At 38.1% G+C, this 23,437-nt stretch overlaps 1 protein-coding gene across 2 annotated transcripts; it reads left to right on the top strand.

The window, feature by feature from the left end:
- Positions 1 to 10,965: 10,965 nt before the first annotated feature.
- Positions 10,966 to 22,341, top strand: cass4 (Cas scaffold protein family member 4). 2 transcript variants are annotated; one of them, XM_083534684.1, is made up of 7 exons: positions 10,966 to 11,101; positions 17,391 to 17,648; positions 18,376 to 18,456; positions 18,615 to 18,716; positions 18,839 to 20,173; positions 20,264 to 20,341; positions 20,719 to 22,341. In XM_083534684.1, exons 1-7 carry the CDS (start codon positions 11,096 to 11,098, stop codon positions 21,130 to 21,132), a joined length of 2,274 nt encoding a protein of 757 aa, XP_083390810.1. In that variant the 5' UTR covers positions 10,966 to 11,095; the 3' UTR covers positions 21,133 to 22,341. The 2 variants fall into 2 exon arrangements, with proteins under 2 accessions (XP_083390810.1, XP_083390809.1); XM_083534683.1 differs by having other exon boundaries at positions 17,391 to 17,732.
- Positions 22,342 to 23,437: the final 1,096 nt, after the last annotated feature.

The raw sequence follows: 23,437 nt of genomic DNA, 5'->3' as shown, positions 1-23,437 counted from the left end.
AAAGCAAGTCAAATTTATTAACAGCAACTGAAATTGTACAGTGAAAAAAAAAAACATCAACATTTTTCAATATTTACACTTTGTTAACTCGAATTTAGTGTAGTGCTTAAGCTGATCTGCTGGAATTCAGTATTTTGAAATAGTACATCATTAGACATCATTCTGCTGCTATTGAAATAAAATGCCAGTCCAAGTGTCTTAGCATTCCAACCTGAAAAAAAAAGAAGGAATAAAACATGAAAATAATGGAAAGCACACAAACTGGAGTTACTGCTGCCAGCCTGAAGCTGATTACTTTCCCAAAGCAACTTTTTCTATATTTATTAAAGAATGGCATACTTTTAATTCATTCATAATTGTGAATGCTTTGTATTATGAGACAAGTAAGTTCCTACACATTATTACAGCTATGAGCAGTCATTTCCTCTCTGACCAGCTTCTGTTTTTTCTGTGTTAGAGTTAACACTGTTACTGAGAAAACCAAAAGTGAAAACTCCTGTTAAAGTGTTGACCCAGGAGACTTCTTCTCTAAATGTTAAAGAAACATCAAACAGAAAGCTTTAACACATCATTTATGGTCTTTTTAATAAAATCAGTTTTTATTAAATTCATTAGTTACCTTAGACTGTGTGGAATGTCAGCCAAACCAATTACAGTGAAGTACAGGCTACCAGAGAAATGGTAACGCAATCAGATTTCAACAGCACAGATGTGCAAGACCCTGCCAAGTAATAATGGCATTAAGATTTTACATAAGCGTGGGAATAGTATGTACAATTATTTTGTATTTTGAGATTTAAAAAAATATACATATCAAAATAAAAACAATACTAGCTTTTAATTTCCAGTACACACACACACACACACACACACACACACACACACATATATATATATATATATATATATATATATATATATATAGGTTGTGGAGGTTGTTCTTTGCAGCTCTCACTGTGTTCCTTTTACCATCTGTGGTTTTGCTTGGCCACACATTTGTGATGTCTATATATATATATATATATATATATATATATATATATATATATATATATATATATATATATATATATATATATACATATATATATATATATATATATATATATATATATATATATATATATATATATATATATATATATATATATATACATATTTATATCTGTGTTTAATATTATAAACACATGAGAAATTAAATTTGAAAATTGATTAAATAAATCACACATCAGGGTATTCGTTTCTTATTATCTCTCTCTCTCTCTCTCTCTCTCTCTCTCTCTCTCTCTCTCTCTCTCTCTATCTATCTATCTATCTATCTATCTATCTATCTATCTATCTATAGCCTTTCGAATTCCCTTTTAATGTAAAACCTTTTTCACAGGGCAACAACAAAACAACCAAAATAATAATTTTCTTCAATTAAAAAACCCATTAATTAAAGCTCAGTTTTTACACTCTCCTGAGTAGTGTTTTGTTCCTCTTCATTAAAGAGAACAGTTACACACACAGATATGTGCTGCTGAACATAGAGAGGATTTGAGCAGCTTGGACACGGAGTTGGAGCAGTGTGTCGGAGAGGAAACATGGAAACTGTGCAGCACACACAGAGTCGTACTTTGACTTGATCGTGTCTCTACACTGGAGTTCAATCAGCTCCATTTGGAGGTTGGTTGGTGCGCTTTCCACGTCAACCACAAACGGATTACTGAGCAGATCAAATCTGCATTTCTGGGCTTCAAAGTCGGTAAATCTCCGGGTAAATTCAGCGCAGGTCTCGACTGACGCGCCAAAGCACTAACAAAGCATTCTGGGATTTGTAGTATTAGCGGTGTATGCGCTATATACTGGCGGGTCAGCTCTAAAACACATTTGATATGATCTCGCGGGCCAAATATAATTATTTGCCTGAGTTTGACACCCCTGCTTTAAGTAAACATGTCAAAAATATGTCCAAGTGTCAATATTTTGTGTGAGCACCATTGCTATTTTTCACTGCCCTAATCCTCATAGAATTCACCAGAGCTGACCATCATGTTACCACCACCATGCTTGACTGTAGGCAAAACACAAATTTTTTGATAATCCTCACCAATGTTAAAGTTTATCTATAGGTTTCATCAGACCACAGGACATGGTTCCAGTAATTCATGCTCTTGAACAGGACGTCTTCAGCAAACTGTCTGAGACGACGGCTATGTAAACCGACTTGTTGCAGTGTGCGGCGTATGTCAAGTGGACCTTCCACTTCTGCAACCTCTAAAGCAATGCTGCAGCACTCGTGTGTCTGTTTTTTGAAGCAGCTTCTACACCTCACGCACAGCACAAACACTCAACTTCTTTGATGGACCCTTGCTAGGACTGTTCTAAGTGGAACCCGTCTTGGAAAACCTCTGTATGATCCTGGTCAGTGTACTGTAACTCAGTTTCAGGGTGTTACCGATCATCTTACAGCCTGGGCATCTTTGTGAAGAGCAACAATTCTAATTCTCAAATCCTCAGAGAGTATTCACCATGAGGTGCCATGTTGAACATCCAGTGGTCAGTATGAGAGAACTGTACTCAAACAACTAATTTTAACTGCTCTGAAAAAGACACACAAATTTGTAGGGTCCTGTCAAGCAGACAAAAACATGAACATGATGAATAGAACATGTGGCTTTGCATGTTGAAGCGACATACAGCTGTTATCACATAGAGTATACTCACTTTTGTTGCCAGCTTTTTATACAATAACGGCTGTATGTTAAGTTATTTTCAGAGGACAGTAAATCTGTACCTCTATACAAGCTACACTAACATTTTTTGTTTTCTATACTTCTTCTATTAAGTTTTATTTCTATAGTGTTGTCCCTTGAGAATAGTCCGTTTATGTAAGCAAAAGTAACGCACAGTTATAAGTTGCAAATCCCTTGCTTACAATATCTGCTTCAGACCAGAGAATATGAAAGAAAAACCATAAGGAGAACTTCATGTTTTTTTTTTCTAACTTCTTTCAGTTCTTGTTTGTTTTTGGGATAAGGGAAGTGGTAGCTTTGTGGTTAAGACATTGGACTTCTGCTCAGAAGGTTGTTAGTTCAAATTCCAGCACTGCCCAGCTGTGACTGTTAGGCCCTTGAGCAGCTCAGTTGTATGAATGAGTTAACTGTAATAAGGGTATGGATACAGGTATCTGCTACATACCATAAATGTGCAATGGTGAAAGGTCTGGACTGCAGGCAGGTCTTTCCAGATGTGCTATCCACACCATACTATCAGAGATGTAGGCTTTAGAACTGAGTACTGATTATTTTTTTACGTTATTAATTCCAAAGGAGAATTATAGTTTCGGTATATCCCAGCTTGTTAGAGTAAGACACAGCACCCCTAGAGTATGTGCCGTGCTCAAGGGCCCAACAGTGGCAGCTTGGCAATGCTGGGGCTTGAACCCTTCACTTTACAATCAGTAACCCAGAGTCTTTACCACTGAACCACTACTGATCATGGGTTCCAAAAATAATTTCACATTTTGAATCATCCGAGCACAGAATAGTTTCCCACTTTACCATATTAAATAAGCTTTGGCCTAAAGGATTTCTGATAATGTTCATTCTTTCTTTCCACGATAGAGCTTTACCCTGGATTTGTTGATGAAACAGCAAGCTCCATTCACAGACAATGATTTCTGGAGGTGATTTCCATTAATAAATTATCAGGATCACAGGCATCCAATACAAATGTTTGCCCTTGTTCCTTAAGCACAGAGATTTGTATACATAGTTTTTCACAGATAGGTGAAACTCTACCCATATTTAATTCTGAAAGACTCTTCCACTCTAAGACACTCTTAAAAAAAAAAAAAAAAATAGTCATGCTATTAACGTTATTGGTTATTTACCTAATTAGTCGCAAAATGTTCCGTCAGCTGTTTTTACTGTGACACTTACTTTTCCAGCCTTTTGTAGCCCCCTTAATTAAAAATGATCACATTTTCTCCTTAAAATGCTACATTTTCACAGTTTCAATATTTGATATGTTTTCTGTGTTCTATTGTGTATTGAAAATTTTGTAGCATTTACAAATTATTGCATTCAGTTGTTATTTACATGTTATACAGTGTCTAACTTGTTTTGGAATTATGGTTGTAAATGGGGTGGGAGTGTCTACTAAATGACCTGGCCAGTTTGAAACCGTCCACATTTCCCTCCTGATGAAATCCTTTGTTGTGTTGGCAGTGTGTTTTGGGTTATTTCTTGCCATATGATAAAGTCCTTTTATGTAAAGGAAGTAGATTGAACGTGTTTTTCTGTTTGAGCAAGGCCCTTAACCCTCTGTGCTCCAGGAGCACCGTATCATGGCCGACCCTGCGCTCTGACCCCACTTTCTGAGCAAGCTGGGATATGCGAAGAATGAATTTCACTGTGCTCTAATGTATATGTGACAAATAAAGGCTATTCTATTCATTTTGCTGATACCATCATGACTTACATCATTAGTAAAGATCATTGAACCTGTTCCAGAAGCAGCCATATTAGGGCAAGTCATGACACTTCTTCCACCGCATTTCACCTATGAGCTCATACTGTATGTTTCAGCTCATGGACAAATCTTTGCTTTCTCCACCCATTTACCTTAATTTGGTAAAGGTTAGTCTTGTTTATTATACTTGTGTGTTGTATGTCTGTATCCCCCTGTGAATTTATTTGTGATCTAGCACCCATATTCTTCTAATAAGTGCATATTGTTGTACGGTTTAGATATTTCTGCCCCAAATCTTTCTTGAACAGTGGATTGGGATCCTTAAATCCCTGCCCTGTGAAGATTGTTGATTAGGTCAATGACCTTGGCCAACCTGTTTGATGTCTGCTTGTTAGTACACCAGTGGGTTATTCCTTTCTAGGATATTTTGGGACAAAAATAGAAGGTTTATAACAAATAGTAGCTTGTTTTAATTTGATTAACACATCTACTAAAACTGTTAAGAAGATGTAAAAAAGCTGAACATCTGACCTATTGTCTATTTGTTTATCTTTGAACTCAAACCCAAATGTTTTACTGTATCTCTAACTGTCCTCCAGGCCTCCTCATTCAATCTCAGTGGCAGACCGCACTAATGGGTGAATAGGCAAATCCCCAGAGAAACTTTCCAAATTATAGTTAAAAAAACTTCCTATGAGAGTGGACAGCAAGCACAGTTGGGTAATTGGTCAGGTGACCACAATCTTTGGACCGTATACTGTGTCTAGATATAAACATATTCTTAACATAGACTAAACATAGACTAAATTCTTGGCATATATACAACTTGGGCGATTTGTATCATGCAGCTCTCAATTCTAGATTCTTGAGAACTGGCTAATATCTAATAGTATGAAAGTCTTGCCAAAAAATGCATTATTGCTGGAATAACATTTAATAAAAAAAAAATATTGATATGAAAAAATGATACTAATTTGTAAATGTATTCAAATAGCCAATGAGAATGCAGTTCCTTATAATTGTTTCAAGCTCCTCATTTGTGATCTTGGTTTTGGATTGCTTTATATGCAGTATTTGCCCATAGAGTTTTACTCATCCAATACTATGTTAATATGTTCTTAAAAATGTAAGGTTTACAGCATGATTTAAATCAGTGATGAAACTGTAGTCTAGAGTTATGGAACAGGTCGACTATGGCTGTCTCTCTGTATGTTAGTAAATATAAACAATGTCACTCAACCAATCAAATGAATGAACCCAACTAATTGTTTCATATGTAAAATAAATAAATAAATAAATATATAAATAATAATAATAATAATAAACACAGGCAATTGATGATAGGTTGACATAGGGTTACAACAGTTAATACATTTTAACATTATTATTATATTTTTTTTTATAACAAACATTTTGGTTTCAATATACTTGCCAGTGCATTTTCGGTGAAGGCTTACATGACTTTAATATATGTCATATTTATAAGTCTGCACATGTTGGTTCTTGCAGCCATTCTCTTGCTCCACACACAAGCTACTGAAAGAGGAAATTATCATGCCTGTTGGCCCTTAAAATAACATAATCAACCACAGATGTTGCCTCTTTCCCCTTTTATCTCCACACATGCTAATGGTGTTTATAAAGGTTACAGAGTTTTAAGTATGAACACTGCTTAATGCTATTTTCTATAACTGCACAGATATGCCTGACTAAAAGAGGAATCACAAACAAATAACAGAGGTGCAATTGTAAATTAATTTATTTTATTTCCTCATCAGAACCATTAACTTGTGCTCTAGATCCCTTGCTTGCAAGTTTCTTCAAAAAGATCATTCGAGAAGTAGTTGAACCTGTTCTAAAAATATAAAATTATTCTATTAGAACTGGTTATGTACCTAAATCTTTAAAACTGGCAATTATCATAAACCTCCTTATTAATAAAACTGACATTGACCCTTGTTAGCTGTCTAACTATAGGCCAAACCTGCCCTTTATCTTCAAGATTTTAGAGAAGGTTGTAGCACAGCAGTTATACTCACACCTACTTAGGGATGACATTTTTTAAATGTATCAGTCAGGATTTAGGCCTTATCATAGCACAGAAATAAAAAAAATAACTTTCTTTCAGTTTCTCCCGTTAGGGGTCGCCGCAGCCGATCATCCGCATGTTTGATTTGGCACATGTTTATTTTTATTTTTTTTTTACGCTGAATGCCCTTCCTAACGCAACCCTCCCTATTTATCTGGGCTTGGGACCAGCACTAAGAGTGGTTCCCTGACCGGGGATCGAACCCAGCCCGCATCTGTGAGAGCGCCGCCTCCTAACCGCTAGACCGCCAGGGAACTATCATAGCATAGAAATAACACTGTTTAAACTGGTAAATGGCCTGTTATTGACCTCTGATTAGGGTTTTGGGTCATCATGGTGATTTTGACACCACTGATCATAATATCCTCCTTGCTAGACTACAAAATAGTGTCAGTATAAAGGGAACAGCTCTCTCCTGGCTTAGGTCTTATTTGACGGATCAGTTTGTTGTTTATGTAAATGGTGAGTTCTTTACACTCTCTGAGGTAAAGCTTAAGTCAAATCAAATCACATTTTATTTGTCACATACACATACATACAGAATATTCAATTCAATTCAATTCATTTTTATTTGTATAGCGCTTTTAACAATGAACATTGTCTCAAAGCAGCTTTACACAGATAATGCGGTGATTAAAAATGAATATGTTCTTTATGAGTAAGTTTGTCCCTGATGAGCAAGCCGGTGGCGACTGGCGACTGTGGCAAGGAAAAACTCCCCGAGATGGCATAAGGAAGAAACCTTGAGAGGAACCAGACTCAAGAGGGAACCCATCCTCATCTGGGTTACACCGAATGTCCATTTGTGGCGGGTATACAATGTTGCGGGGTGCAGTGATGATGATCAAAAGCGAAGTGTATTTCTGAGTCAGTGTTGGAGACTGTTGACATCAGTGTAGGAGACTGTTGACATCCAATCCAGGCAGGCCTGGATGAAGTGGGAAGATCCACGGGGGGGAGAGGGGCAGGAACAGTGGTCACTGGAGCCTCAGGAGCATGTTTAACTCGACCGAGAGAGAGAGAGAGAGAGAGAGAGAGAGAGAGAGAGAGAGAGAGAGAGAGAGAGAGAGAGAGAGAGAAGAGGGTGACAGGAAGAGAAGGATATGGATTATTAAGTGTACCTATTGTTGCATGAGAGTTAAAGTCACTGTGCAGTTTGGACTCCGGCAAGACTCGCTATGGCAGCATAACTAAAAGGGAGAACCAGAAGGCAACACAGACATGAGGGATCTCTGGGATAAGAGACGGCCCACCACACCACCATCAAGAATATGACATGCAGTGAAATGCTTTTTACGTCTGTCCAGCATTCAAGCATAAAAAGGAATGGAATTAAGGATAAAAATAAAACCAAAAAAGGGAGGATAGATAAATTTAAATGTGAAATATATGTGAAAATATATGTATATACATAGATGCGTATGGTAGATATTGACAGTACAAATTAAAGTGATTTAGTGATTGTCCTTAAAGTGTCCATGTGCAGTATGGTGTGGTATAAAGTGCCACTGTGCTGTTCAAGTCCAGAGTTAAAGTGTCATAGTGCAAAAAAAGCTGAAGATGGAGAGAGAGGTCCAGTACTAGATCCTGGGTGTTTCCTGGTTTAAACTCCAAATGGCCTGCGGGAAAAGCTCCTCCTCATTCTCTCTGTGTTTGCTTTCGAGGAGCGGAAGCGCTTCCCTGAACGCAACAAAGAAAATAGTCTATTGTTGGGATGGCTAAGGTCCTTCACAATCTTCCTGGCCCTGGTCCGGCACCGAGTGCTGTAGATGTCCTGCAGGTTATGGAGCTCGGTGTGGATGGTACGTTCAGCTGAACGCACCACCCTCTGGAGGGCTCTGTCCCATGACATCAGAGAGGCGAAGCGCCACGAGACAGGCAATCACAAACTAAAAAACAACTTCACCTGCTTGTGACTGTGATGCCTCCTTCCCAAATGCACGGAACGACTTCTACTCACGGTTTGAGGTGCAGAACAACATGGCCGCGAGGAAGACCACTCCTCCTCCCAGTGACTAGGTGCTCTGTCTAACCACAGCTGAATTGAGGAAAACTCTTTATGGAGAGTTAACCCACAGAAGTTTGCTGGACCAGACAGCGTTCCTGGCAGAGTGCTTAGGGAATGTGCAGAACAGCTAGCGGATGTCTTCACTGACATCTTCAACATCTCCCTGAGCAGCGACCTTGTTCCTACGTGCCTAAAGATGACGACCATCGTTCCTGTGCTAAAGAATTATACAGTCTCCTGCCTCAATGACTATAGTCCTGTCACACTCACACCCATTGTGATTAAGTGCTTTAAGAGGCTTGCAATGAGGGACATCAAGACCCAGCTTCCACCCTCACTGAACCCCATGCAGTTCGTGTATCCTCAAAAAAGACCTACGGACGATGCCATCTCCACGACCCTTCATCTGGCCGTCACCCACCTGGACAAGGACTCATATACTGTTTATAGACTTTAGTTCAGCATTCAACAAATTCATCCCTCAGCACCTGATTGAGAAGCTGAGCCTACTGGGCCTGAACATCTCCCTCTGTAATTGGATCCTGGACTTCATTCAGTCCAGATCGAAAAACAGCATCTCCAGCACCACCACACTGGAAAATTATCAGAGTCTCTCTTCCCTCTATCATGGACATTTACACCACACGCTGCATCCGCAAAGCCAACAGCATTGTGGACGACCCCACACACCCATCACACACACTCTTCACCCGCCTGCCATCAGGTAAGCGGTTCCGAATCATTTGGGTCGCCACATCCAGACTGTTTATATCACTCCATTACTACAAACTGTTTACATGCTGTTTTTGCACAAATTTTTGACTGCTGCTATTGCTGTTTTGCACACAACCTTTTGTTTTTATAAAGTAGGTTTACTGGCAGCGCTATGTAGTGTTTTATGTATTTGTCCTACACTGTCTTGTGTTGTCTTGCACTGTCTGTCTTGCACTGTTTGCACCAGGTTGCACACGATGCACTTTATGTGGCGAGGACGCTTACTTTAGTCCTTAGCTCTGTGTTTTCTGTTATGTAGCTTTATATTGTTTAATGTAACACCAGGGTTCTGGAGGAATGTTGTTTCATTTTACTGTGTACTGCATCAGCTATATATGGTTGAAATGACAATAAAAGCTTCTTGACTTGACTTATAAATAAATATGACTTATACTACTGTTTAAAGCTGGTAAACCAAAAACTCCTTATAACAAATTATTTCTTGGTTCAGGAATTATTTTTCTACAACATTAGATTAATCACCTGACATGAAATTGTAAACTAGACACAAATGTGATTTTGTTTCTGTCCTATAGAAGGAATAAAAAAATTGAAATAAAAAGATACACTGTTTTAAAAAAAATAATAATAATAATTTACAGCCATCATTATAGTACACTTTAATGTTTTACATTCACTTTAAATCACAGATGGACTGCAGTTAGTTGTTGTTGTCGTGATTTTTATTTATTTGTACAGACCAGAGATGCATCACTGAGGAGTTGCTTATTGAGATTAATGCCAGATTTAAAAGTAATTCATACTTACTGATACTTAGAACTCTTGATAGAATATCTGATATATGGTGCTTTCTTTCCTGTTTTGCAATGGGAGCTTAGCGGTTACGTTTCTGTAGTAAATTTAATAAGGTTATAAATTTTAATCCCAGGAATGCCATTATGCCTTAAATGCTCAGCTCTCTCCTGGATTAGACTCTGTCACACTACCAAATCATCTCAGAATAAAGTATTTGTCAAATAAACAAATGCATGTCAATCTTGTCAACACAATGAATTTGGTGAGTAAATACGAAAATGAAAGTATGTGTCTCACACTGGCTGTCAGATTAAAATCTCCTCTAATGTCTCCTCTCTATGCCTCCCACCCCCCAAGCAGGTCATTCTTAAGACTTTGTTTTATTGTGTGTGTCCTGACAGCAAAGCTAAGATGCCTGGGAATGCAAGGCTTTAAAATAAAGCCATCAAAATAAATCACCCAGACACAGAGCTCCAACGAAACAAAAGCAGGACAAAAATTCCCACGGAATGTAAAATTTCAAAACAGAATACTGTCAACATTTTCCACAAATACTGGAAAGTATTGAAACTATCAGAACTCAGGAGGCTAACTTCTGCTTTTCACAAGGAAATAATTACCACAAGGACGGAGTTCACCGATTGACAACTTAGATCTTGAGGTTTTTAGCTGAAAAGTGGAGAGAATGACGTCTCACATACGTTTGCTAGACAGAGTATATGACATAGAGGCATGCTTCTCTGCTCCGCCCCTTAAAAGTCTAGTCTCAGACTGTGTGTGTGTGTGTGTGTGTGTGTGTGTGTGTGTGTGTGTGTGTGTGTGTGAGAAAGAGAATGAGAGAGAGAGAGAGAGAGAGAGAGAGAGAGAGAGAGAGAGAGAGAGAGAGAGAGAGAGAGAGATACACAGCTACAAAGTGATTGTTTTACTAAGAGGAGCAGACTTCAATTTATCTGTCAGGCATGTTTGAGCTCTGAATTTACCTCTGAGTGGAATTGGACTTTTCATCAAAAATGGTGGTAAGGACTGTATATATATATATATAATTATTATTATTATTATTATTATAAATTTTTATTATTTATTTATTTATTTATTTTTATTTATTTTTTCATAAAAACCTGAACCATTTTTACATACGAAACCAAAGGTTTAAATATCAGCTGTGACTTTGTTGTAACAACTTTAATAACAGCTTTAAAACCTTTATGTACCTCACAATAATTTGTTTCTATAAGTAGCCAGTGTTTGCTGCAGATATGGGAACCTGATACATTGTAGTTGTGTTAAAGTGTATTATGGAATAGAAGAAAGAATGGTTTTTAAATTGAATTGCAGGGGAATTGAATTGGCTTAAAATTGAATAGAAGAAATAAAGAACTCTTTTGTGAAGAATAATAATGAATAATTCAGCTTCCAACCTGATCATTCACATTTTATTTTTAATTCAATCCTAATAGTTTGCTTGTTGGTATGTCAGGTAGAGTTGCAGCCCATTCACTGTTTTACTTTGACAGGTCAGAATTGTTAGTGCCTGGAAGATTGTGCATTCAGATCCCTGAACCACCAATACACAACTGAAGTTTTCTCACAATACCTCTAATTCTTACATTATAATATGAAGCTTTGTTGGCTGAATCAATACTAAAACATAGGAATTCTTTTCGTCAATTAACTCCATTCTCATTTTAAAGGACTAGAGAAATATGTATTTTTCTCATGACTTTATGAGCATCATATTTTGTTCCTGGACCTCCAGCTGTCAGTATATAACTCTTTTGGATGTTCTGTGAGCCCAGGCACCCCACTGACCTTCTTTCAACCCCCTCTCCCCATCTCCCCACAACCCCCTTCCAGCCTTGTTTAGGTCCCAAACTAGTGCAGTGTAATATGATCCTGTGGCTTAGACAGAGAGAATGCTGAGACTGAGACTTTATGAGTGTTGTTAACTAGATGCTTTCCATCAGAAACTGTGAAATCAACTTGCAGACAAGGGGAAATCATTAATCTGAGCCAAATGTTAGGCAGAGGCTGCTCTATCAGACTGATATAAAAAGTCTCAGACACTCTAATTGTTTATTGAATTTTTGTCTGGAATGTTTGGTTGTTGTTTTTAGCAGATAAGAGTTCATTTTAAGCATCTTAAGCATTTAGCATTTAACATTTTTTAGATTTTAGGCTTGTATAGTATTGTATAGAAGCATGAAAAAGAACCAAGTTCATCAGCTTGTTCGCAGTTTATGGTTCATATATTGTATATAAATGTTTGTACAGTACATTTTTACATTGAATTTATTTTAACTTTTTAGAATATCACACACACACACACACACACACACACACACACACACACATATATATATATATACATCCTATTGCGTCCTCATGAAATAAATTACTGAGTACTTTTGCAACTACTTTCATTTCCCATCTTTTTCTTACCATGTATGAGTTTCCATGATTCATGCGTCAGTTGCAGTTATATCACACACATGATTGCAATGCATCCTTTGGTATATTTAGCAACTACTGAAATGAACTGTGTCTAAACTGATTCCTGTATGGACATCTGGGTGTTCAGATGTTTGTCTTCATCTTTGTCTGTATGTCCAGAGTGTTGTTTTGTAGGCTATAGTTGTAGGAAATTGTGTGTAATCGAGCAAGTGTCCTAGTAAACAGCTGGTACTAATGTCAGAGTCAGGAGTCAGAGTGAATGGCTTAATCAGATCAGGAGTTCTACTTCAACTTGTTTATAGTCATGAATTTAGTCATATTAGCAGCTCGGCTAATCGGTTGTGCTATCCTGACGGGGAATGCAACTCAAATCTACTCTGAACAGTTAGATATGTTAACAGTTCAACTTTAAAAAAAAACAAAAGCAAAAAAAAAATCAAAATAAAAAATCTGATTAATTTTAAGATTAGTTCTAAATGTGGGCTGCGGACTGCACTGAATATGTGATGACCTGAAGCATGAAAGCTGATTTTTGCTTTGATGTTTTGACACAGTTATCATTGTGAAGATCCCTAATTATATTAACACTGATTAGCTTTTATTTATCCAGGAAATTACAAGGATGTCAATTTAAGCATTTATGCATTTCTTATGCATTTGTTACACCAGTGAATCATTTTGTGCAATTAAATCAATCTACTGAATATGCTGGTAACATCAGTTGCCTGGGATTTCTTGCATCTGTTTAACTTGGCTAATTGTTAATCATGGTGAATGTTCTCGAGCTAATTAGAATCCAAAGAAAATCATATTAGATGAGTAGAATTTGTAGTACCATTTAATTTATTTTATCCTAGAAGCATCACATGTCCCAAAGTTTTTTTTTATTCTTCTAATAATTTTTCACACTGTGGAACAACCATGCCTAAAATTTAGCCTGCATGCTGCATGTTCACACACCTTCTGACTTTTCACTTTCAGTCTCATTAATCCTGTACTCATATTTAAACATTGTATTTATTTGGATTTTTAAATATTTATATTAACCATTGTTAATAGTTATTGCGTTTGAGTCGACCAACGCATTTAGAACTAGCTGCAAAATGTAATCATTAATAACTAACAGTTTGAAAATTGCTTTTCTCATATATTTATTATCTCATATTATTAACTACCTATGACAGACAAACTCTACTGGCAACTGGTTGGATCTTTTCTATTTTAGATCTTTTCATGGTCATGATCTCATGTTTATACTAAAATAATAATTGTCAGTTGTCTGTTGCGAATATTTTTTTGTTTTAGTCTCTTCTAAATCTAACTGTCTACTAACTCAAAGTTTGTTTGAAATCCTGCCAAGAAATCATATATACTGCATATATATGTCAAATTATAAGGCAATAATATTTGTGGCTCAGATTGTAGTTCACACGTTTTCATTTCTCTGTGGAAAGCATGTGTGCAGGAAGAGGTTAAAACTGTGGTGAGGTTGAATGCACAGCAAAAGCATAAGGCATCAGGTCCAGGAAGTCAACTTCAAGCAAAACCACAAGAACCAATAAGTGATCAGAATGCCCACTTACTCAAAGAATCTCGTTTTCTAATGAATTCATGCATTTTACGGATAAACTCTATTCTACAAGAAAGCATCTATAATCCACCACTTCATTTCGCCTTTGTACACCTTTTGGAAACACCAGGTCTGCACTAGTAGCCAATTATCTTTTGCATGTCTCATTTCTGTGCGTTATGCATGTCGTCATGAAAAATGGAAACATCATAAATCATGTCAGTCCAGTCTGCAAATGAAGCCTGCAGCTGAGCAATGTTCAGCATTCATTTTTCGAATCTAAATATCAGGAATACATTGTCATTGGAGGGACAGGACCCGGAATGCAGAAAACTCTGAGAAACATGGCATTTGTGTATAATACCCGTCATAGTTCAGAAACAGGAAATACCACGGCAGCTAATAAGACAAGTCACACAGACATGCTGGGGCCTGAAGGGGCCATAAGTCTCAGCATCTTCTGTCCTTAACCTAATTTATGTTCCTAAGATAGCTGATCTGGATGACGTTGGGTGCACAGTTTGACCATTCGTAACATAACTCTTGAAGCTTTTCTCATAAAAGTGAGGATCCTAATCCTGTATTTGTCATTCTTTGCATTGCATCCTTATTATCTTACTCCTTGTAAGGAGTAATCTTATAGATAATCTTACTCCCAGGACTTTTCTTACTTCCATTGCATATGTTGATATAAATTTAGGGTGCAGGAATCACCCCTATGCTCAGGCACTCAGGCACTCACAAGTTTCGTTGTGAGTAGAAAAAACTATTCTTTTGGGGTCAGAAAAAAAACCTTCTGCCCCATGCCCAGTATTTCCAGGATAAGCTCTGACTCTAGTTCAACCCTGAATAAAATAAAATGGCTACAGAAAGTGTAATGGCTACAGTAATGGTCGTAACAGGTGATGATAAAAAGGTAAATTGCAGATACTGCAAATTGCCAATTGCAGGTCATCTCCCTTTTCTCATGCTTAAAAGATCTGGGCTAAATTCTTCATTTTGTGCAGCTTTTGAATAGTTTTTGATATATGGTCATGGATTCAACATTTTGCTGAGGCTTGTCATCTCTGCACACATCCCACACAGTGTTTTGTTTTTAATTAGAAGAAAATCGAAAAGCTTACTGCTGTATATTGGATTTTGAAAATGCAGCCTTTCTACAGGATGCTTCTAAAACACAAGTGCATTGCAAGCTGAAATTAGATTAGAAAAAAGGAAACGCAAACACACTAGTGTAGTGTCAAAGCATGATATCATAGTTCTCATGTTAACCACACTCTAACCTACTTATTAGGCCATATGACTCAGAGAGAGAGGGAGAGAAAGACAGCTGCAGAAGGAAAGTTTAGGCCAACTGTCTCTGCCTCATCCCCACAAACACACATGTGCAGAAACACCTCACAGCTGAATGGGAACAGGTTACCCATTGCAAACATATATACACACATGCACGCACACACACACACACACACACACACACACACACACAAACACGTACAGAAATGTTCTCAGTCAGCATTAGTATACTGCGAATGCATATAAGTTGTATACACACACACACACACACACACACACACACACACACACACACACACACACACACACACACACACACTGCATCTCCACATAACAGTTAAGCACTGCTTTGTAAATAGGACACACTGAAATCTAAAACTGTGGCAGTATATTACAAATTCTGTCACTTTTTGTGTAACACATTTTTTTTGTGGGAGACATGTTATCCACCACCTAAAACCTGTCGCATGAGTCACGGTGTAGCGGTGTTGATAGTGGTGATTCATATGCTAAAAGCAGTGCAGTACAACAGGTGCTTCTCACGTCAGCCTACTGAGCTCAATAGAGCCTTTGTTGTTAAAGATTCATCTACAAAAAAAGCCAGCTCCAATTTGGGCTGCTGGTAGGACTTATCAGCAGGAGGCTGACGACTAAGGAAGGAAGGCAGTCGCGCGTGGGGAGTGAGGATAGGCTAAGCAGATTAGCACTGTCCACCCTATGAGTAGATGTTCACACAAACACACTTACATTGGGTACATTGAATACTTGAACATAGTATTTTTTTCAGCGGATGTAACTAGAAAAGGGGAATTCAGAGCAGCTTGTGAACAGCATGACACATGACAGAGTGGGTAGAGAACTCCACAATTGAGACCACCGCTAATTTTGCTGTAACATGTCATCACTTCCTTGTAATTTATTCTATGATTCACCGTAACGCACAAACAGTTTAGATAGTTTCCATAGCTGCTTTACCTGACTAACAGTGAACTCATATCACCCCTTTCTCTGATTAAATTTTTTAAATTCCAAGTAGGTGTTCACATATAAATCACCCTACACTGGTGTAAGCAGACAGCAGAGTGTATTAGTGTGTGTAACTGTTGCTGCTGAGGAATTTCTGAACACATGGGACCTGGTTTAAAGGGGCCTGTGCGCAAGTGTGTGTGCATGTCCATGTGTGCGTGTGTTGGTGCACATTGTATGTGGCATATGTTTGTGCTGAATTTAGGATTTGCAGGTGGTGGTGTGTATTTCTGCATAACCTTTTATATAGGTTTCTGAATAAAGGGCAGAACAATAATTTGAATGACAATTACAGATTAATGTATTAGACTGGCCTGTTTTACTTTTGTTTTCTTATAATACAGCTATAATGCTTTTAATGTTACAACTGCAGTCATTCTGGGGGTTTCTAAAATATAAATGAGCTTTTTTTTTGGAGAAGTACTGGGGAGACGAGTTCCTTTTATTTCTCCAACGGATGATGTGACAGGAAGCAAAAGCCATGCTCATGAATTAGCTAGTGAAACCAGTTGCACCTTAATTACCTTATTATGTTGATATACTTTTGAACAGTCAGACTTTCAGAGAAACAAGATTACAGACAACAAATAAAAAAAGGAATGTCAACACAAATTAATAAAAAAGCAGCAGACATTTCAGAATGGAATGTCTATGAAAAGACTTGATTTTAGAGGCTGTTTTCCAAGGAAGGATTACGTGGCTATGACTTCAAATGTTGTGAGGCTCTGTTTTTGGCCACAACTCTGTTTCTGGCCACAAAGAATCGAGGGAGTCACTAACATTCCTAGTAGTGCCTAGCTATGGCCGGGCCAATTATCATCTTCACACAAAGGCCTTGTTTGCTGATTGTTACTAACCCGGGAGGGCACTAGCGTCTCCGTTAACCCCTGTGCCTGTGCATTTTCTCTGTGCCGAGTTTTGTATCGAATGCGAATGTGAATGATGTCACGTTTTCTCCCCAGACCATCTTTGCCAAAGCGCTCTATGACAACACTGCTGAAAGCCCAGATGAACTGGCCTTCCACAAGGGTGATGTTGTTGTGGTGATAGAGCAAACCGTTGAGGGCAGCGTGGGCTGGTGGAAATGCTCTCTGCATGGCCGGGAAGGCCTTGCACCGGCCAATCGGCTGCGGCTCCTCTCACCCTCCGAGAGTATTTATCAAATCCCACGTCCATCTGAAGCCAGCTCAACTTATGAGGTCATGGAGCATTTCTACAAGGTGCCATCCACAAACATGGTGCACAGTCCTGTTCTTTTCCCACAGAAATCTAAAACACTGGAGAGACACACCTCTCTAAACAAGGTATACATACTTTTTTTTAAGAAGAATTCATGTTGGCGTGGTGGATGTTTTTATAAATAAACATGAAACCATTAACTTTGACAGGATTAGTACCTTTGTACACTATAAGTAGCAAATTATCAAAAATGTGATGTGGACTATTTAGAAGCTGAAATTTGGTATTAAGGCTAGTACAAGGTCTATCAGATTTTTAGGGTAATCAGATTTTACTTTAGAAATACCTGGTAGCAAGGCAATTGTAGGTTAATAGGCAATTTTGTGGTGACCCCTGCTGGATAAAGCACTAGCAGATGCTCTGGCATGGCCTCTGCATGATCATCTTTATGGGCTCATAAAATAGCATAGAGGACAGACTACAGACATCATTAACTACAACAAGCAGAAGGAAAAAGAGGGATAGGGAAGTGTCAGCTGTGGGTGGGGCTTGTAAGGCCACATGTTGCTGATTTCCCCTACTGCTTTAGGGAAAATAATTACCTTTACATTAGTTCTCTTCTAGTGAATGTGCTTCGTGGCTTTAATTAGAGAACTGGGTTAAGTTGGCACATACACTGAGCTTGGGAAATATGTGCAGCTCCTAATGTGACTCCCTGAAGGAAACAAATACTATGATATTAAGCTGAAATTAAGATTTTTTTTAAAGGTGGTTAAAGACGATAGATCCAGTCCTGGTGCAGATATGTATGCTGTTCCTATGGTTGGGAGAAAAGGCTATTTGTACACGGTAAGACGTGTCTTAATTGTTTCTTAATGTAACAAGTAGGTTAATGAGTATTATTGATGCAATATCACTGCATCTGTCACAAACACTGTCATGCAATATTTTATTTATTTTAATGATTGGCTTTTTATGCTAAAATGTATTCCTGTCCATAAACACAGTCACCAACGCCACAGCCTACATATCGGAGACCTTCAATTACAAACATACAGAAGACATATGAAATCATGGACAACAGTGTGCGCAAACCATGTGAGGCAAATGTATGTACAGAAAACAGTGTTTAGTTATAGTTTGTCTTTAATATTTGCAATAAAAATGTATGATTACTACAAAGGTAACACTTTACCACTTTGTTGTATCAAGGTCTCTTAATGTTTTACAGATTTATGCTGTACCACCAACACCATCCAAAGAACCCAATTATGACATTCCTGTACCTTCTAAAAAGGAGATACAACTAAACCTTGGTTCCAACTACAGCACTTTGCTTAACCCACAGAAGTTTGAGCAGATATATGATGTTCCTGTAGCACCAGAAAAGCCTAGCAGTGGCCGTGGATTCTATAGCGCAGTACCATCCAAAGGAGCACACTGTGAAAAAGAACTCTATGACACTCTACCAACTTGTGTCCGCCTTGCAACTGTCCCTAGCAGGTTGCTCTATGATATCCCAAAATGCAGTGAGCAAGCACAACAAAAAGGAGACTCGATCCCACCAAGCAAAGAAAGCATCTATGATGTACCACCTAGCATCCACCAAAACAAAACCATTCTGAATGGTCTAATGCTCTCAAATGAGAAAGATGTAAACCCAGGTGATTCTAAAGATGTTTCTAAACCTCTGGAATATAGAGTTTCTAAACCTCTGGAATGTAAACCTGCACAAAGGCCTGGTCATCCTCATGGATGTTCACCATGGGGCAGAAAGGTTATATTGTCCAGAGAACTACAGGAGAGGGGAATAATGCCTATTGAAAATGAGATAAAGAATGGCAAAGGTGTGTCTACTTCCGAAAACCAAAGAAACTCCACAGTGTCCAACTCCTCTACCACCTCCAGCTCTTCCTGGAGCTCATGTGACTCTCTTATGTGTGGATCCCCCTCACCAGAGCCGTTGCGGGAGGTCACATTGTCCCCAGAGGAAGCAGCCCAACGGCTTTTGCAACTCCAGGAATCAGTCTGTCAGGCTGTATCCAAGCTCATGGACTTTGTAAGTAGCCGCTGGAGAAACCGTGAACACCTTAGCCAGCACCTGAAGCAGATTCGTGCAGCTTCAGAGGATGTGGCCAACTCAGTAACTTTGTTCCTCAACTTTGCTCTGGATATCAGAGGTAATGCACAGAGGCTGACTGACTCTCACCTGCAGGCCAGGCTGCAGAAGCAGCTCTCTATTGTAGAGGACTCTGGACTGATTGTGCAGAAATCAGTGGATGCTCTAGGTGATTTGGGCTGGTCTTTGGATGTCCTGGCTCAGGATCTCAGGCAATCACAGACTACGGATCAGCTGGAGCGCTTAGTCATGGTGGCTCGCACTTTGCCTGAAGACCTGAAAAGGTTGGTGTCCATTGTCAACGCCAACAGCAAGCTTCTGTTCAGAAACTCACCAAAAGAGCCAGAAATGCCAAAGAACACCAGTCCGCCAGATGCAAGAAAAAGCCCTAGCAAACATGATCCAATGCAAGATACACAGGGAGATGAGGATTATGTACAACTTCAGGTAACCAGGATTTTAAAAAAATTGTTACAAGGATCTGAATATCTGCCTCAACAAATTAGCTAAACATTTCGTCTGACATCATTTTTACAGACGAAGACAGATTTTGAAAAGCAACTGCAAAGTGAAGCAATAGACACCAGTGAATTGGAAGAAAATGAGAGAAAACAGGTAATGATTTTATCCATTTATATGTACCAATTATGTATCCTGAACAAGAGCAGACATGAAAGTCATTGGGATCCCTGGCCATAATTTTTGTTTGCTTGCAAAATTGTTGTGAAATCCGGAAGTCAAAGTCAACACACTTTCATAACAAGTGCTAATTTCTTTCTTAACTACAAATGCATCCATCCGGTTTGGGTGTGAACACACACACACACACACACACACACACAAACACACACACACACACACACACACACACACACACACACACACACACACACACACACACACACACACACTTACTCAAATGCACACACAGAAAAAAATAGAAAACCTTGTACTGGAAGCTCTCAATGTTTTCTTTTATGCTTATTTTTCAGGCTTCTGAACCAGAGCCTACATGTGCTGACAGCACAAGACAACAACCCAGCAGGCCTGTTATTTCCCGCCACTGCCGTCTGTATTTTGGGGCCATCAAAAAGGCCATTGCTGTGTTTATTACCAGCCTGCAGGAACAACAGCCCCCTGAGAAGTTCATATCACACAGTAAACTGGTAATCATGGTGGGCCAGAGGCTAATAGACACCCTTTTTTCTGAAGCCCAGATCAGGAAGGACAATCAGGAAATCCTGCAAAAAAGTAACCACTTGTGTGCCCTCCTTAAGCAAATGGCAGTGGCTACCAAAAAGGCAGCACTGCACTATCCTGACCAAGTGGCAATTCAAGAAGCACAGGACTTTGCCAAAGAGCTGGCTCACAGAGCACACCATTTTCGCATGTCTCTGGACACCTGAGGGTTCTGTGACAGGACAACAGTATTTTCAAGGGTTTTAGCCAGAAACATTCCCATATGTTCTGCAACTGTGCTGTTCTCTCCCATTTTTATTGTCCATCAGTTCTTCTATAAATGTGCCAGAAAAATATCAAACTGTTTGGCATCAGATAGCAAAGCATTTTGTGCAATTTGCACATTCAGCTATGTCTAATTCATATTTATTAAAGAAACACTGTAGAGGCAGTAAAATACCAGAGTAGGTGGAGATATTGTTAGGCTTGCACTAGTCTCAAGTTAAGATTGGAGCATGTTCCATAGGCAGCATACAAATGTGGCATTGTCTAAATGCATAGGAGAAGATTACAGGAGCTAGCTAACTAGAAATAGGGTTTGTTATTTTCACTTAAGCAAAATGTGCACTATTTTTTGTTAAAATGTTGTAGGCGTAAAGATGATTATATAAGATACACATTAGACAAAATAATTATACTATTTAGCTTTGTTTTAACAAAACTCACTCACATTAGAGCAGTTTTTTTTATAACAGTAGATATTATTAAATAATAATAAATTAGACTTTTTCTTTCAAGCATAGGATTATATGTCCAAAGTGACTTAGATTAAGCAACATTTTAAATAAATGCAAACAAAACAGTTGCCACAGTGAGCGTTGGCGTTACCTCTTCCCACTTCCTAGAGAATGAATATAAGGGTGGCATACATGCAGCAGTTTGTCACGTGTTACATTGAAAATGTATTAACGTTTCTAACAGAGGAGAGGATCAAGAGCCCTCCAAAGCACCTCTAACCTTTATTTAAATCAAAACAAAACAAAAACTAAAACGTTTTATTTAAAATGAATTAAGAAAACTATTTAAAGTATATCTAAACACAAATGTTACTTATTGCATTGGAATTAGAAATATTTTTATATCAATTTAGCTTATTTTCATTAAGGGTAACTGAAACATAATGTGTGTACATTGTAGACAATATACTATACATATTTCTTTTTAGATTTTGTGATGGTTTACTCTTTCTGTCTCTTTTTGAGCATTGTGTAAATATATTTCACCAAATTGTATTGCCAGTTTTAACATTTACATCCTAGAGGTCACATTTTATTAAAAAAATTATATGCTGTGATTTTACCAACTGCAATAATTTTAGCCCAATTTCTGGCTGTAATGTATTTCTTAACTAAATATAAACAGTTTTGCTAAATAAATGTGGTGCAATTATTGAAAAAAAAAAAATTTAACAAAGAACAGGAAAGATCCCTAAAGTGAAACACTTACATTTAGCCACAGTACATGGTGCGAATACATGCATTTACTTTCCTCGTATACATTACAGCACAGTGAAATTATTTTTTTGCATATCTAGTGATGTTGAGAAGCTGGGATGAGAGTGGAGGGTCAGTCATGATACAGAACACAGATCCTTAGCCACTGAGCTACCACTTCTCATCATCGGATCCCATTTTACATCTCATTTTAAACATTGGTATTTATACCATAAAAATATCAACTGGAAATATTTTATTAAAATATGTTTAATGGGTGGAAAGATTAACTGATACTAAATAGGCTGCGACATAAAGGTATTTTTTATACACATTTTCATGCACCAGAACTGAGTAAAGTGGAAATGCAGACTTTTGCACTTTAAGCAGAATAGCTAGTTTTCAGACTTTATTTGTAATTATGTCTGACTGCTAAATACCTTGTTCATAATCAGTAGCAGGTGCTGGAATAAAAATCCTGTCAAAAATCAAATCACACATCAGAATGGCCTCAATGTTAATATATATGTTTTGATTCAATGGTGTCATGTCACAGCTCCGGGATCCGAGATTCGATCCTGAGCTGAGATTACTGTTGGTGTGCAGTTTTTGTGCATCCTCTGTGTTTTCTAGTTTCCTCCTTCCTCCTAAAAAAACATGCCAGTAAGTACATTGCTAGCATAAATTGCTCTAGATTGTGCTTGGTGTATTTTTTGTGTTTCTGGGATCGACAATGGATCCACTATTACCCTGTACAGACTTTTACATTTACCGCATTTAGCAGACATCATTATCCACAGCGATATACAAAAGTGTTATCAATAAATACATTAACATTTAGGATAGACTTAGGATACCATTAGCCTAAAGCTCTGTTGGGAGGAGTTAGTAACTCAGGGATGTGGGCCGTAGTAGCTGAGAAGTGGTAGTTCCGTTGTTATGGCTCTGGGTTACTGACTGGATAGTTGGGATTTAAGCCCTGGTATCACCGAGCTGCCACTCTTGGGCCCCTGAGCAAGGCCCTTAACCCTCTGTGATC

This window comes from Silurus aristotelis (assembly GCF_946808225.1).
Source record: "Silurus aristotelis genome assembly, chromosome: 28".
Lineage (NCBI taxonomy): Eukaryota > Metazoa > Chordata > Actinopteri > Siluriformes > Siluridae > Silurus > Silurus aristotelis.
Note: the sequence above shows the minus strand (reverse complement) of the source record. Positions and strands in the feature narration are given on the sequence as shown.